The sequence below is a fragment of the Haliotis rufescens genome, unplaced genomic scaffold, assembly GCF_023055435.1.
Source record: "Haliotis rufescens isolate VD_foot unplaced genomic scaffold, xgHalRufe1.0.p SCAF_32, whole genome shotgun sequence".
In the NCBI taxonomy this organism is placed as follows: Eukaryota; Metazoa; Mollusca; class Gastropoda; order Lepetellida; family Haliotidae; genus Haliotis; species Haliotis rufescens.
Genome location: NW_025964024.1, coordinates 3,748,574 through 3,764,920, shown reverse-complemented (window position 1 = coordinate 3,764,920; position 16,347 = coordinate 3,748,574). Strand labels below are relative to the sequence as shown.

General features: G+C 41.0%; 1 protein-coding gene and 1 long non-coding RNA gene across 2 annotated transcripts; both read right to left on the bottom strand.

The window, feature by feature from the left end:
• Positions 1 to 1,055: 1,055 nt before the first annotated feature.
• On the bottom strand, positions 1,056 to 13,121 carry LOC124116641 (the record flags this gene model as incomplete). The annotated part of the gene is made up of 5 exons (XM_046478060.2): positions 1,056 to 3,011; positions 6,730 to 6,860; positions 8,327 to 8,397; positions 9,110 to 9,278; positions 12,978 to 13,121. Coding segments are annotated over 5 exons (750 nt in total), but the record flags the coding sequence as incomplete, so codon positions are not given.
• A 2-nt stretch (positions 13,122 to 13,123) lies between these two features.
• LOC125371969 lies at positions 13,124 to 16,213 on the bottom strand. Its single transcript, XR_007217925.1, has 2 exons — positions 16,149 to 16,213; positions 13,124 to 13,169 (listed from the first exon to the last, which is right to left on the bottom strand). It is a non-coding gene; the product is annotated as an uncharacterized LOC125371969 (long non-coding RNA).
• Between the last annotated feature and the right edge of the window lie 134 nt (positions 16,214 to 16,347).

Here is a 16,347-nt window from a genome sequence, read left to right as displayed (position 1 = left end):
AACACAATTAGGATACAATGACATGTATCAACCAATTTATTTAGCGAGCCTGACCACCCGATCCCGTTAGTTCCTGAAGACCTATTCCAAGCTTCAGGGTGGAAGGAGAACCATGTCTTTGGATGCTGTAAGACGAGCTCACTTGACTTTCAGGTGAGTTAAAATACCAAGAAACAAATACAATGCCATGATTTTATTTGTATAAAATACTCTGTAAATAGGGTAATAAAGATGATTACAATACATGTTCCAATTCTCAAAACGCATGTCTAATGCAAGACAACTTTTTTTTCTGTTCTCATAATCTAAGCCATCCGTTCAAAATTAACTTTTTTTAACAAATCTTTTTGCTTGGATTGCCTTCTTCAACATTCTATACATCATATCTGACGATTATTTTGTAAATCTGGCTTAAATTTTTGTCATAATTTGGACCTATATGAGTGATGAAAACACTAATACATTTATTCCTAATACAGGATATTTAGCATCCCCAAACACACAAGCATGATAACCTCTTTATCATATAATGTCATTCTATAATTCTGTGCTTGAAAATCGCTTTCCCTCTCTCACAAACATTACCTAAACATGCACGCATTAATATTTATTACGTCACAGGGTAAGTGATGAGTCAGTCGGACAGTGACAGTTCCAATATAGTTCCAACCGAAATATGTTTCTTATACAGTGGCAAAGCAACATATACACAAAACAACAATTGTTTTTACTTGCCTCTCGCGGCAATCCATCGGTCTGTCCGCTAGAGTAACTGCCCTTTGTCAAAGGGAAGCTAGTCTAACCCTAATCTATGAGACGTCACAGCCACGTTCAGACGTTGTTGACAGTCAGCCTGTCCTGTCCTAACGTTCTGAAGTGCAGTCAGATGTACACACAGCGACAAAACGAAACAAGGTAACAATTCAAACATATTTTGGCCAAATACAACTATTTTAATTTGTGGAAAAGTTTCCAAGCCGCAGAGGTCTACAAGCACAGATATGGCTACTGATCCCGCTTGGCTAGATCTAGTGCCCTCGCAAAATTGTTTCGCAATTTGTCTCCAAAGTTGCCCAAACTTGTAAAATGCCTTAGCTACGTCACAGTTAGACACTGACTTTTGATATATTAGACTGTTCTTTTGTTAATGATATCAATTATCCCAGTAGTTTCTCCAGACTCCTGATGGTTAATCCTCAATCGCCGAATGACAAGGGCGACGCCATGTCTGTAAAAAGTGAAAGTAGTCCCTATTTGACCTTTGATATCTGCATCTCTATCCGCATATGACCCCAATGGATATCGTTTTTATCCGTTGGCTTTATCCTGCAGAGAACCCTACCCATAATATGATAAATATCTTTTATTATGCCATAAGTGGTGCACTGTTATTGAACAGGAAGAAATGACGGACATGTTTAGTCAGACATTCTAATCATGTTGCATGGTGCCAGAAGTAGATGTGCCACAAATACACATTGAAACACTGTCAATGAACGCTTATGAAACAGGCCATATTAATTTCTTGGACAAATGATTTCTTGTAAAGAAGTGTACGTTTCTTAACTTTGTTTTGTATTATGATGCCTCGTCCACACACTATTGTAGAATGGTACCTCATCCACACCAATAACTAATAGCTGATTATGTAACGTAAGGACCAGTGAGAGAAGCAAACACTCCATTTTCCTCCATCATTTGAACACTACCTTTAATGTCTAGAGTATGGAGATTGAAAATAGAGACTGAAATTATGACATCAAAAGGTTCATATATTGTTAATCCTTTTACTTGATCTGATACAGTAACTCATTTACATGGAGCAGCTCCTGTCAGGTCCACCATTGACTGCCTATCCACTTGTGTTGGCATGAACTCTCTACCAGAGTTCCAGGACATTAAAGGGAAACAACACACCAACTTTGAAAGTATTGAAATATAGAAGGGCTGCTTCTCCGCGGATTAATAAAAAACTTGCTTCTTATGATTAGACTGGTTTGACTCATGTTCGGCACTATTTTCACTGCGCTGGACGAAGCAACACCTATCAGAGGATTGAAACAAGAAACCCAATATCATAAAGGATTTAAAATAGTCACAGCCAAGCTGACATGTGTTTGAGAATGACAATTTTGAAGAACAATTCCAGTATGTACCCCTCTTTCAACTAAAAAGTTCACAAATCTGACAGTGTACAGACAGAATCTGTAGTACTAACAAACACACCATGTTAGTTACTGACATCCACTGCAAAAGCAGCATGTAAACCATAAATTCATTAGAATTGATTGACCCGAATTTCGGTACATAAATAAAAAAGAACTCCTAAAAATGTCGTTATATAGCTTAAACCTCCAGTAAGGCACCAGTCTCTCCTTCATACATGGTACAAGAAGACATCTTTAAACATTTGTGGAACTGTTCTGTGAAGGAACATCTGAGGCAAGCTCGTGGGAGAATCAGGTTTCCAAAATACAAAAATAAGTCGTGTAAGGTTCGCATTTTCCCTGCCCTTTAACAAGAAAAACTATTTGCTTCATCGTTGAAGTTGCAACCCTCACTTTTTCACATCCAGTGCATCAGGAATCTGTAATTGCACACATGCCAAGGGGAGCTAACTCTCATCACAGAAAAGAAACATATATATTTCCTGAGTGTTGATATCAACATTTGAGTATTTTTAGCAGATTCTGCATGCGCCGAGGGTGGAGTGCCCCTCTTATTTTCCGTAAGTCCAGTCAAAGATGGAGGCGGAAGGTTTTCTTCACATTTCATCTCACAAAAGACGTTTTTGTTTTGCATACACATCAAAATCCTCCTTGTTAAGTTTGTACCCCCAGTGCTGTAACGTCTGTCGCACCACTGGCGAGATGCCATGGTTGTCGTAGCCACACCCACTCTTCACACACTTAGAGATGAGATTGTTCCGCCACCGTCCCGTCTTGCCTGCACACCTCAACCACCGCCCAATCTGACGTCTATCATCCTCTGTCCGACGCCCTTGATAAAACCTGAAACATATCAGTGGTTTAAACTAAGCATAGACATAAAGTGGTCCTTGTCATAACCCTAATGTTAAAAGTTACAGATAAAAGGGTCCCTAGATTCATACAGAATCTCACCTGAGTCTCAAGTTATCTGTTCAACGAAGTCATCACCAATGGTTGCTGCCATTTTTTGTGAAGCGGAGATAAAAACTGCGATCTGATTAGATATCGACTTTTTCATTACAAGGGCTACAACTCGTGATCTACGCGAGGTGGTGCCAGGGTCAAGCAAAGAAGAGTAGCCTTGATGTGGCAAGGGTAGAAACTAGGCTTTGATATAGGCTGGTGGACACGCTTGCCTCAGGAAGATGTAGAAACTAGGCTTTGATATAGGCTGGTGGACACGCTTGCCTCGGGAAGATGTAGAAACTAGGCTTTGATATAGGCTGGTGGACACGCTTGCCTCAGGAAGATGTAGAAACTAGGCTTTGATATAGGCTGGTGGACACGCTTGCCTCGGGAAGATGTAGAAACTAGGCTTTGATATAGGCTGGTGGACACGCTTGCCTCGGGAAGATGTAGAAACTAGGCTTTGATATAGGCTGGTGGACACGCTTGCCTCAGGAAGATGTAGAAACTAGGCTTTGATATAGACTGGTGGACACGCTTGCCTCAGGAAGATGTAGAAACTAGGCTTTGATATAGGCTGGTGGACACGCTTGCCTCGGGAAGATGTAGAAACTAGGCTTTGATATAGGCTAGTGGACACGCTTGCCTCGGGAAGATGGTAGAAACTAGGCTTTGATATAGGCTGGTGGACACGCTTGCCTCAGGAAGATGTAGAAACTAGGCTTTGATATAGGCTGGTGGATACGCTTGCCTTGGGAAGATGTAGAAACTAGGCTTTGATATAGGCTGGTGGACACGCTTGCCTCGGGAAGATGTAGAAACTAGGCTTTGATATAGGCTGGTGGACACGCTTGCCTCGGGAAGATGTAGAAACTAGGCTTTGATATAGGCTGGTGGACACGCTTGCCTCAGGAAGATGTAGAAACTAGGCTTTGATATAGGCTGGTGGACACGCTTGCCTCAGGAAGATGTAGAAACTAGGCTTTGATATAGGCTGGTGGACACGCTTGCCTCAGGAAGATGTAGAAACTAGGCTTTGATATAGGCTGGTGGACACGCTTGCCTCAGGAAGATGTAGAAACTAGGCTTTGATATAGGCTGGTGGACACGCTTGCCTCGGGAAGATGTAGAAACTAGGCTTTGATATAGGCTAGTGGACACGCTTGCCTCGGGAAGATGGTAGAAACTAGGCTTTGATATAGGCTGGTGGACACGCTTGCCTCAGGAAGATGTAGAAACTAGGCTTTGATATAGGCTGGTGGACACGCTTGCCTCGGGAAGATGTAGAAACTAGGCTTTGATATAGGCTAGTGGACACGCTTGCCTCGGGAAGATGGTAGAAACTAGGCTTTGATATAGGCTGGTGGACACGCTTGCCTCAGGAAGATGTAGAAACTAGGCTTTGATATAGGCTGGTGGACACGCTTGCCTCGGGAAGATGTAGAAACTAGGCTTTGATATAGGCTGGTGGACACGCTTGCCTCAGGAAGATGTAGAAACTAGGCTTTGATATAGGCTGGTGGACACGCTTGCCTCAGGAAGATGTAGAAACTAGGCTTTGATATAGGCTGGTGGACACGCTTGCCTCGGGAAGATGTAGAAACTAGGCTTTGATATAGGCTAGTGGACACGCTTGCCTCGGGAAGATGGTAGAAACTAGGCTTTGATATAGGCTGGTGGACACGCTTGCCTCAGGAAGATGTAGAAACTAGGCTTTGATATAGGCTGGTGGACACGCTTGCCTCGGGAAGATGTAGAAACTAGGCTTTGATATAGGCTAGTGGACACGCTTGCCTCGGGAAGATGTAGAAACTAGGCTTTGATATAGGCTGGTGGACACGCTTGCCTCGGGAAGATGTAGAAACTAGGCTTTGATATAGGCTGGTGGACACGCTTGCCTCAGGAAGATGTAGAAACTAGGCTTTGATATAGGCTGGTGGACACGCTTGCCTCAGGAAGATGTAGAAACTAGGCTTTGATATAGGCTGGTGGACACGCTTGCCTCAGGAAGATGTAGAAACTAGGCTTTGATATAGGCTGGTGGACACGCTTGCCTCAGGAAGATGTAGAAACTAGGCTTTGATATAGGCTGGTGGACACGCTTGCCTCAGGAAGATGTAGAAACTAGGCTTTGATATAGGCTGGTGGACACGCTTGCCTCAGGAAGATGTAGAAACTAGGCTTTGATATAGGCTAGTGGACACGCTTGCCTCAGGAAGATGTAGAAACTAGGCTTTGATATAGGCTAGTGGACACGCTTGCCTCAGGGAGATGTAGAAACTAGGCTTTGATATAGGCTGGTGGACACGCTTGCCTCAGGAAGATGTAGAAACTAGGCTTTGATATAGGCTGGTGGACACGCTTGCCTCAGGAAGATGTAGAAACTAGGCTTTGATATAGGCTGGTGGACACGCTTGCCTCAGGAAGATGTAGAAACTAGGCTTTGATATAGGCTGGTGGACACGCTTGCCTCAGGAAGATGTAGAAACTAGGCTTTGATATAGGCTGGTGGACACGCTTGCCTCAGGAAGATGTAGAAACTAGGCTTTGATATAGGCTGGTGGACACGCTTGCCTCAGGAAGATGTAGAAACTAGGCTTTGATATAGACTAGTGGACACGCTTGCCTCAGGAAGATGCACTGCATGTATCTTTACTTACAATAGCTCTCAGCCAAAAATTCAGTTTGTTGTTAACAATATTTCAGCACTAAGACAGCAGTTGGAAATAATGGAGTCAGGACCAGACAATCCAATGATTGATAAATGAGCAACAATCTACATTGTTGGGGTTTAATGGCATGTAATCAACCAAGTCCTTCATGCTGCCACCTGACAACCATTGAGTTGCCTCATACAACAGGCTGGGTACCAATTGTTACCTGAACACTGTAGGGTTGTGTGGGTCCAGGGTGCTGTTGTACAAAGCAATCCGAGCACTAAGGTGATCATAACTCCCATACCGTAACACAGACTTACCACAGTCGTAGCCCTAGGGTTGTACAATGGCACCCTGGTATCATATCTACATTACTGCAACCACCAGCCATATGTGGTAATATGCCATATTCCCGAGGCAAAGGAGTTAACTGACTATAAAAGTCCAGTTTTCACCCTTGTTGAACTTCCCTGGAACCCTACAGTTACATTTTGGATTAACTAACGAGTCTATGCATAGTCCAATATAAATTGCGTAACGAACAAGACATACGGTTCGTTAACAACATGGAATTCAACATGCAGATTTTGGATGATTGCAGGATTTGCAAAACATGTGTACCGCCAACTGGGCGTTGATATTTTTACAAATTGTTTCATGTTTTTAATCAAGGTGCTCAAATAATTTGATGCACTTCATGGTGTAAGACTGGTCTTATCACCATATAGATCTTGATTATCGATCACATTGTCTTGACTGGGTGCCGCCATTTTGATCTGATTGATCAATAGGAAAGACAAAGGAGGGACATAACTCGTAATAGCCACTGGTGGCGCTATGATCGAGCCCAAAAATTCCCTTTCATAGTCAGTTAACGCCATTGCCGTTGCCTTGCCCCTGGTAATATGCTCACAGCCAGTGCCACTGACACAGTCAGGTGTTGACCCTACACTCACCTGCAGTACCACTGGAACCAGCCATAAGGGTCTTGTTTATGAATCCAGCCACTTGACTCCCACATGTCCAGGCTGCCGCCACATTTTGCCTTGTATGTGTTGACCGTCTCGTCATATGTTGATGCTGACACCTGTGAGGAAGACAAGACGCCCACATTGGACCAGGAGTGAGTATTACCCTGCGGGGAGACCAATAATTGGCTTCACATTGTACTCCAGTGTGGAGTGAGTGAGTGAGTTGGGTTTAACGCTGCTTTTAACAGTATTCCAGTTATATCACGGCCTGTCAGCTTAATGTGGGAGGAAAGCCCGAGGTGATGCAGGTCTTAGACGTTTACCATTTCGGTGAAACCCACGAGCACGGGTATGGTGCTGACAAACCTAGAAACATTATCGGGGCAAACCGGGATTCAAACCCACTCTCATAGGTTTCTGCACAGCGAATTGCGGCGCCTTAGACGAGTGGGCCACCCATGCCCCCACTTCAGCGTGGAAGCAAACCTGGGACTTTGCTAAGATGAGTGAACACTACAACAACAAGGCTTCTCCTCCGATCCAAGACCAAAAAGGAGCCAGTCTTGCATCTAGCTTCAGAGCATCACACACATCAACAAAACAGCCAGATTAAATTGGCACCCTTTACAGCAGTTCACAACCTTAGAGGCATTTTCAATGTACTTTTGTTGTCTGGTGTACACAACACTGGAATCCAAAATGTACCCTTCCTTGCTCATTTATGCTGAACAATGGTTAAAACATGGCTAGAAACAGCACTTGTTTAAAAAAAATCAATGTAAATCCTGACACTACAGTGACCTCTGTAGCTATGAACATGTGAACGGGACATGGTAGGATTCCTGGCTACCTAATTGAGCACAGTCTGTGACTTAAGGCTCAAAATGAGTCAAGCAAAATCTCTGAAAATGATCCTAAATACTGTTTCATACTCGTAGCAACAGTGTTTGTTTGTTTGTTGTTTAATGCCACACTCAGCAATATTCCAGCTATATGAGTGAGTGAGTGAGTTGGGTTTAACGCCACTTTTAACAGTATTCCAGTCATATCACGGCGTGTCAGCTTAATATGGGAGGAAAGCCCGAAGTGATGCAGGTCTCAGACGTTTACCACTTCGGTGAAACCCACGAGCACAGGTATGGTGCTGACAAACCTAGAAACATAATCGGGGCGAACCGGGATTCGAACCCACAATCATAGGTTTCTGGCGTGCCCAAGGGATGCAACTCTGCATAGCAAATCACGGCGCCTTAGACGACTGGGCCACCCGTGCCCCCTCCAGCTATATGACAGCAGTCTGTAAATATTCGAGTCTGGACCAGACAATCCAGTGATTGACATCAATCCACGCAATTGGCATTGATGACATGCTTCAACCTAATCAGCGAGCCTGCCCTCCTGATCCCATTAGGCACCTCCTACGACAAGCATAGTCGCTTTTTACGACAAGCATAGTCGCTTTTTATGACAAGCATAGTCACCTTTTACAGCAAGCATGGATTGCTGAAGACCAATTCTACCCGGGATCTTCACGGGTCCGTATCAACAGTGAAATGAGAAACACACAGCCAGATTCCCGCACCTGTTTTCCTATATTGAGACCTTGCAGCCAGTCCTTGGGCAGCTCCTTCCATACACCAGAATAGCTCTTCTCTGCAACAAACAAGCATGTAAGAATGGACTTCCATATTTATGAGCTTATGGAGGTATCAATGTGAAAACTGGTGTGCATACTGTAAATCAACGTTGCAGATTTATGAAGTAATTTCTTAAACATAGATAATTATATAAAGCGACAAAACCCTTTCCATTTCCAATACAAATCTCTGCATAAAGCAGAGTTGATTGTACGATTCTGACAACATCATGAGCATGTATGAATCATTATCAAATAGTAATAATACCGGCTGTTGAAGTCCACAATAATAACTTCTCAGGCTGTTTATGTAATCAATAACACAAATGAAACATACAGCCAAAAACACAATTGCGAATGCCATGGAATCACTTGCAATTTATTTATCTAGAAATGAAGTCTTAATCCTCAAACAAAGACCTTGATGAGTAATACATGGGTGGGATCAGTGTGACATGGTGGCCCAGTCTTCTTAAACGGCAATTTGCTAAGCAGAGTTGCATCCCTTAGACTTGCCAGAGCCCTCTGATCTTACCCAGATTTACCCCGATGATGTGTCAAGGTTTGTCAGCGGTGGTGAATATCTAATTTGACCTGCATCACTTTTCTGGTGTCGTGTTACTCCCCAACCCCAAGCTCTCTTAGGGCTGGTACATAGCTACAAGCACCGTAAAACTATACTCACCACCTTACTAAATCATATATGAAACAAACAAGTTTGAATCTTACTTGTAGCACCAGATTTGATTGGTCGAAAATAGGTTCCTCCAAAACTGCCAGCTTGCATAACTTCTTTTGGCGTCATATTTGGTCGGAACTCTGGAATGCCAGCAAATACCATTTCCCCTTTGTTGTTACGTGTTGGCAGACTAGCTGTGAACTCAATCTTTTCATCGCTCTGTTAAAAGATAACATGCAACACAAACTGTGGAGAAAATTCCAGAGAATATAGAAAAAGGTCACGATAAATTTGTGATCTAAACTAAAATTCATTAAGCATTTTGCAGTATGGAAGCATAGTTTTCTATTCATATTCTCACATCAAAGGAATATCACAGCCATGTTACTTTCTATGAGGTCACCTTGCAAGAAATGAAAAGATGCCCAGACGTGTGATAGAAGAAATATGGTATGTGAGTTTCTACACTGTTCCACGCAAAGCATTGGCTATACTGGACACAATGTAGGATTTAAAGTGGTACACTGTCACTTTTATTGCATACTTTTGTCACCATATGCAGCCGTACTGAAAATGTCACTTTTGGCCCTTGCTTATCTGTGAAGATCCGGGGTAGAATAGGTCTTCAGCAACCCATGCTTGCCGTAAAAGGCGACTATGCTTGTCGTAGGAGGCGACTAACGGGATCAGGTGGTCTGACTTGGTTGATGCATGTCATCGATCCCAATTGCGTGGATCGATGCTCATGATGTCAATCACTGGATTGTCTGGTCCATACTCGATTATTAACAGACCGCTGTCATATAGCTGGAATATTGCTGAGTGCGGCGTTAAACAATAAACCAACCAACCAACCATTTCTTCAAGTATGAACGATCCCAGCTATGGAGTCTTTTAGAGTGTGGTCACTGAATTTAATAAACAAAATTCAAACATAGCCACCATTGTTTCTTCATAATTCAGGTGAGCTACAGAGCCTTATTGCTAATACATGTATATGGTATTTACAATACAGAAACACTTAATGGTAATTATCTTTTACTGATATGTCATTTGCACTCAATGGGGCAACTTTAGAAACTGTATTTCAGTGAAGCACTCTATTTATCATGTAGTGCCAAATGATTTGCAGGTGTTTATCTTCAGAATCATCACACATCGGGGAAACCCCTATCTAACTTTTTCTGAAGATTAGCCAAAAGTTTGTTCTTGCAACAGCTAAAGAAAGATCTGAGTGAGTGAGAGAGTAATTATTGCTTAACGCCACAATCAGTAATCTTGCGGCTATTCGCAACTAGAAAATGTGTAATCAGATCACATGGAAATAAACATGACGCTAAACAAAGATCGGAGGACTTCCCATTACAGATCACGTTAGAACAACCTTTCGCAAACTTTGACCGACCAATGAAAAGATTAACAAGTAGTCAATATTGGCCAATCAAAAAACAGCTTGTACATAGGTGTTATGGCCTCTTCCTGCATGTTAATGCCCTATCCCAGTTCAGTTCATTTTTCACAAACAATGCTATGAAGTGTAAGTATGGTGACCACAACACAGCTCCTGAAGTTAATGACTGTGTTAATCTTGTAAACACTGAACACAAGATGTGATAAGAAACAGTGAAAGGCTAATTTCCTCAAACTTTGCATATTTGTACTTTCATCCATATTGAGAACTAAGGACACGGTGATGGTAACAAGGGCCTCTGATTCCAGGGGTAACACTGCACATTGAAATTGGCACAAATTTTACTCAAAAAAGGAATAAAAAATATATACACAATAACACATGAAATACTCTAAACAGTAGTGAATATTGGAAAATATGACACATAAAATAACATCAACACAAAAAGTATTCCTAAAGCACAAGCATATTGCACTTTTGACTTGGTCTTAATTCTCAGGCACCACTCACATCAAACCAAAAACATCCTTAAATATAACAAGTCTAATAGTAGTCAACTACAGTATTCTAGTATTTTACTCATCAAGGAATACATTTAGGTAGGGAGGCTCTTTCTCAGGTTTATTGTACACAATTGTTTATTTGGTTTCACAACTGTTTATTTGGTTACATACTAATTTGAACAAAAAACCTTAAAAAAAACACCGCCCGCACTATATTTTCAAAAAACATTGCCTGAGAACCATTTCTTTTATTTCATTTAGCCTGATATAATTGGAATATTACTGAATATAACACTTTAAAAAAAAAATACATCGGGTTGAACAAGAACAGGCAGAAACCTGTCCTAATTTCTTGTTGGAACAGACAAGAAGGATATTTGGCTTACAATACCAGAAAAGGACAGGAACACAGTGACAAACGTCACTCTTCTACTTTACTAATCCAAATCAGTACATACTATTCTACTTTTGTTCATATTCAGGAAGGCAAGGACAATAGAGTTGCACACATGATATGTCTTTAGGCTATCATTATCTCAGTGAGATTGATAGGGAAAGACAGTGTGTAGTTGCTTCACAGCTAGCCCCAGGCAGCAGCTGATCCCCTCCCAGACACCAGTACTTCCCCATTGAGGTCTCACACAGAGAGCAGCAGAAGACAGGATCTATACACCTGAACCGTGCACGTGCCACGGGGCACTCGTAAACATAGGCGTGCCCTTTTGAATTGAAGTGTGCCAACTAGAAGAAGAGTTTTGATTTATCACTGAAATTGAATGTGATTTCAACAATTATAGAGAATAAGCAGCATTATTACCTATGAGGGCAAACATATCGGGGTTCATAAAAATCATATATGCCTTAGGGTCATATCACGTCACGTGACAACAGTGTATTGTTTCCGCCATCCCGACGACATTGTGGACGTCATTCGAAACTTATTGTGACGTGGGGTTGGAATGATGTCACACTAGAAACGAATGTCATAGCTGAAGATTGTTGTTTTGTCATTCGACAAATTGTGGTTCCGCTGCTGTTGCAACTTTGTTCCTATGTAGACATCTTCTTCGGTTTTAAATAGAAAATTATATGATTGTTCGACACACGCTCAGGAATACCAGAATTTAGACACTGAACACTCCAATAATATCCTCTATGGAGTTTTCAAAGTTTGATCTTTTTCATTGAGATTGAAAATACTCCTTTTCATTTGGCTCACTTTGAAAGTAAATATGAAACGTCAATATCAGAAAACAACCCGCCTTTATTATCCACCGAAACCGATTCCATTGCGCGCAAAAGGCTAAATAAAGTGAAAATTATATGAATTCCGTTATGACACCCGGTGTTCACTGAAAGGGTAAGCATGTCCTGCCTTGGGATCACTCAACAAAATTTCAGCTCCTCAGGCCTTACAGTTTCAGACGAGATTTCAAAATGCAGTGACACTGGAAACATGACATGTTCAACGTCAGCACTGTGGCGGCCATGTTTAGAATTTGATCTGAAATTCTGTGGGCAAGTTTAGAGACACCTTAACCGGGATCATTTCAAGTTCAAATCCATAGGCCTTGTAGTAGTTTCAGAGGAAATGTGTAAAAATGCAGTAACCTTAGAGTGGTTATAACTGGATCAAAAGTCAAAATCATAATAAAAAACAAACAAAAAAAAACAACCACTTGCTGCATATCAGATTTTATAATAATACCTGCAGACATGGTTGAGTTATGGCCAAAAATGACATTTTCAATATGGCCACTGTGGCGGCTGTGTTTAAAGTTGGATTAGAATTCTGTGAGCATTTTTTAGAGACACCACAGCTGGTATCCTTCATACTAAATTCATCTGCATAGGGCTTGTAGTTTCAAAAATGCAAGAGTTAAAGACAGTCAGGTGAGCTAAAAAGTAAAAGTACAAAACTCATACCAAATTAAAGTTCAAACACTGCTGTTACCATGGTTACATCTTTGCCCCAAAATCCACTGCTATTTGAGTATTAATTACCTCTATGTTTGTTTCCTCATCTATCAGCTTGGGGTACGGGGTCTTCTTCCCTCCTTCTTTTTCTGCAACTGTAGTAATCTTTTCTTTCACTTCACGTTTCTTTGGTACTTTACCTGTTTTCTTAACAGACCCTGTTTTTTTAGGAATCTTTGCAGTTTCGGATTCAACTGTTGGTGCTTTCCGTTTCAACATCTGAAACAAAAATAATGTAAGAGTGATGCTTTGTCACGGAAGGGGACACTGGAAATAGGCTGCCTTCAAACCCAGCCTTCGGCATGACGAGCGAACTCTTAAAAGAAATAGTGTAATAAACTACCCCTAAAACAAACAACAATGGCATAGAAACTTAAAAGTAGTTTGTTTGTTGTTTAACACCACACTCAGCAATATTAGAGGTATATGATGGCAGTCTGTAAATGGATCAGACAATCGAGTGATTGACATCGTAAGCATTCATCTAAGCAATTGGGATACAATGACATCATCAACCAAGTCAGAGAGCCTGACCACCCGATCCCGTTAGTCCCCTCTTACAACAAGCATAGCCGCCTTTTACGGCAAGCATGGGTTGCTGAAGACCTATTCTACCCTGGATCTTCACGGGTTGCTGGCTACTGACTGTGGTGAAAGGGTTGTGTTCAAAAGAAACTGGCTTTGCTTTTGGTTCCTGATTCCAATCAGCATGGTTTTGGTTTGCTTTGTTGTTTAAATCCACACTCAGCAATATTCCAGCTATATGACGGCAATAATAAATAATGTAAATAATCGAGTCTGGACCAGACAATCCAGTGATTGATATCATAAGCATCAATCCATGCAATTGGGATCGATGACATGCTTCAACCAAGTCAGCAATCCTGACTACGCCTCTTACGACAAGCATAGTTGACTTTTATGGCAAGCATGGGTTGCTGAAGACCTGTTTTACCCCGGATCTTCACGGGTCCAATCAGCATGGATTGCAAATGCCCCTCAAAACATGACACTATGATGATCAATACTGCAGACATGATATGGCTCCCAACATGAAGGCTGTGTGTTGCAATACCCACCAGGGAATTTAGAAGCTATATCATATAAGACACATGATCAAAAGAATGGCAATGAATTATGCATACCGTATTCGACCCATTGAGCGCCCAGGGCACTTAAAATAAAGACAGAAGGGGTGGGCGCTTATTGGGACCAATTCAGAGTCAAATTGGCTTAAATTCATGGATATTCTTCTGTCGCTGGGGGGCTAGAGATAAACTGTTACTCACGTTTTACTGGTGAACATCTCCTTATTAACCGACAACAAAGATTCTTGACCGTATATAAAAAACAGGTAAGTAAATCTTACTCGGGCATCCGGGGAAAAGGGGGAGCGCTTATTGGGACATAGGTGCTTATTGGGTCGAATACGGTAGCTAACATATACCAATATACCACAGGTTACCCATGAAACAAGAATCATCAGAAAGATGACATATCCCCCCAGCAGCTGTCTGTAAAGTAACCACAAGTAAATGTGCAATCCTGTATTTAATGAGGCAAGAGTTGAATGAAGAAGCATACATTGTTTACCCACAAAAGATCCACCATGGTCGCATCCATATGAAATGGAAAGTAAAACCAGTGTGTTTCTGTGTTGTTTTTTATGCAAACAAATGCCAAATTACAAGAAACAATAACTAAACAAGCGTATAATCAACGAAGTCAGCTATATCCCCCGCCCATTTTAACACGTTATGGTCCCAAACCAGGTAACTGACCCAACATTTCTCTTAGTCCATGTCAAAATAGCTGCAATGGAAATTCTAAAATATACATTTCTAAAACTCCTTAATATCTAATGGCACCAGTTCAGTATGTGCTTTATATATAGACATGCAATGTTTGGCAAGGTAATATTTAAGTTTATTTGTTATACTCCATAAGTGAACCCACCCTATATTAAAACTAAAATCCAACTTGTTGCCATGGAAACGTAAAAAATACAATTCATAAAATTCCTAAATAGCAAAAGGCACCAGTTCAGTATGTGCCTGGTAGACATGCAAATTTTGTAAGAAAGTATTTAACAGTTACGCTCCGGAAACGAACACCACCCTTATAGAACCTAAGTCCAACCAATCTCATTCAAATCAGATCTTAGTTTTCGTTACCGCTAACCAAAGATCTGAGGACATCCCATTACGGGTCACGTCAGAACGACTATAAAATATACACACGATAAATAAAGCAATGCTCAGGTGAAATATTTTCTTTGTGTTGCAAGTAAAAAAAGTGTAAAGGAAAATCGCACAAAACCAAGCAAGTGACTTTTCAAAACTTTGTCACCATTACCTATGCCATGTATGCAAAGATACCTACATTCCATTATTATTTTCAAGACTAAACTTTATTTCAGTTTGTTGATCAATGTGACTATACGCCCTTACACTATCAATAAAAGCGACAAATGCGTTTATGAATGGCTCAGCACAGGTTGTGAACTATATGTTATATGCACCATTAAATATGGGCATTTAAATTCTGGAAAATATATCTATCGTGTATAATACGCACAGACTTCTTTTGTATCATATTAGGCTGTCAGCATAGTCCACAATATTAACGATCTTTCAACTCTGTTTTTTTTTTCTTACCAAAACTATATTCTAATAAGAGCCCCCTTTTTCTAATTTTGAGAGCGCACAAGGCGTTTTTTACATCAATTACGGTATAGAAAAACTGATCATTATATGAAAAACGGATAAGGGGGTAGACTATGGCCTATGTTGACCATAACATCTAGTTTTCTGATAGAAAAATCTCTAATAATACAATTTAAAGGAGCCCAGAGACAATAATAATTTCAAGAAACTAAACTAAAAGCGCAATGCAGGGCTGTATTGGATATATAATTGTTTCAGGGTGAGTATGACCATGATGACAGACTAGGCATGATGAAAACTTTGGTAGACATTTAGAAGTTGGAAGAACAGAAATACATGACACTTATAAAATATAAGGAGTTGCTAAAGATCATACAAAAAAGTGACATGTATTTAGGCATAATGAAATATGAAATACAATTAAATACATTCATACTGCCTGTGAACTCAAACTTGTGTGAACAAACACGGAACAATTCTAAAGGCTGACCAAATGCATATGGCAACAAATATTTACACACTCACTCATTACCTTTATGCGATTATACAACACGATCACCACAAAATCTCGTTTAGAAAAGCACGCGTTTAAAAGCGCCCTCTGTAAACTAAGAACTTGAATAAGTGTAGAAACAAGTGCGTGTTTCGTCGTTTATCAAAGGGACATAACTGCTGTTGTGAAAAGGTTACGGAATGACCCGAATGCTGACGAGTCATTTACGTAGGTTATA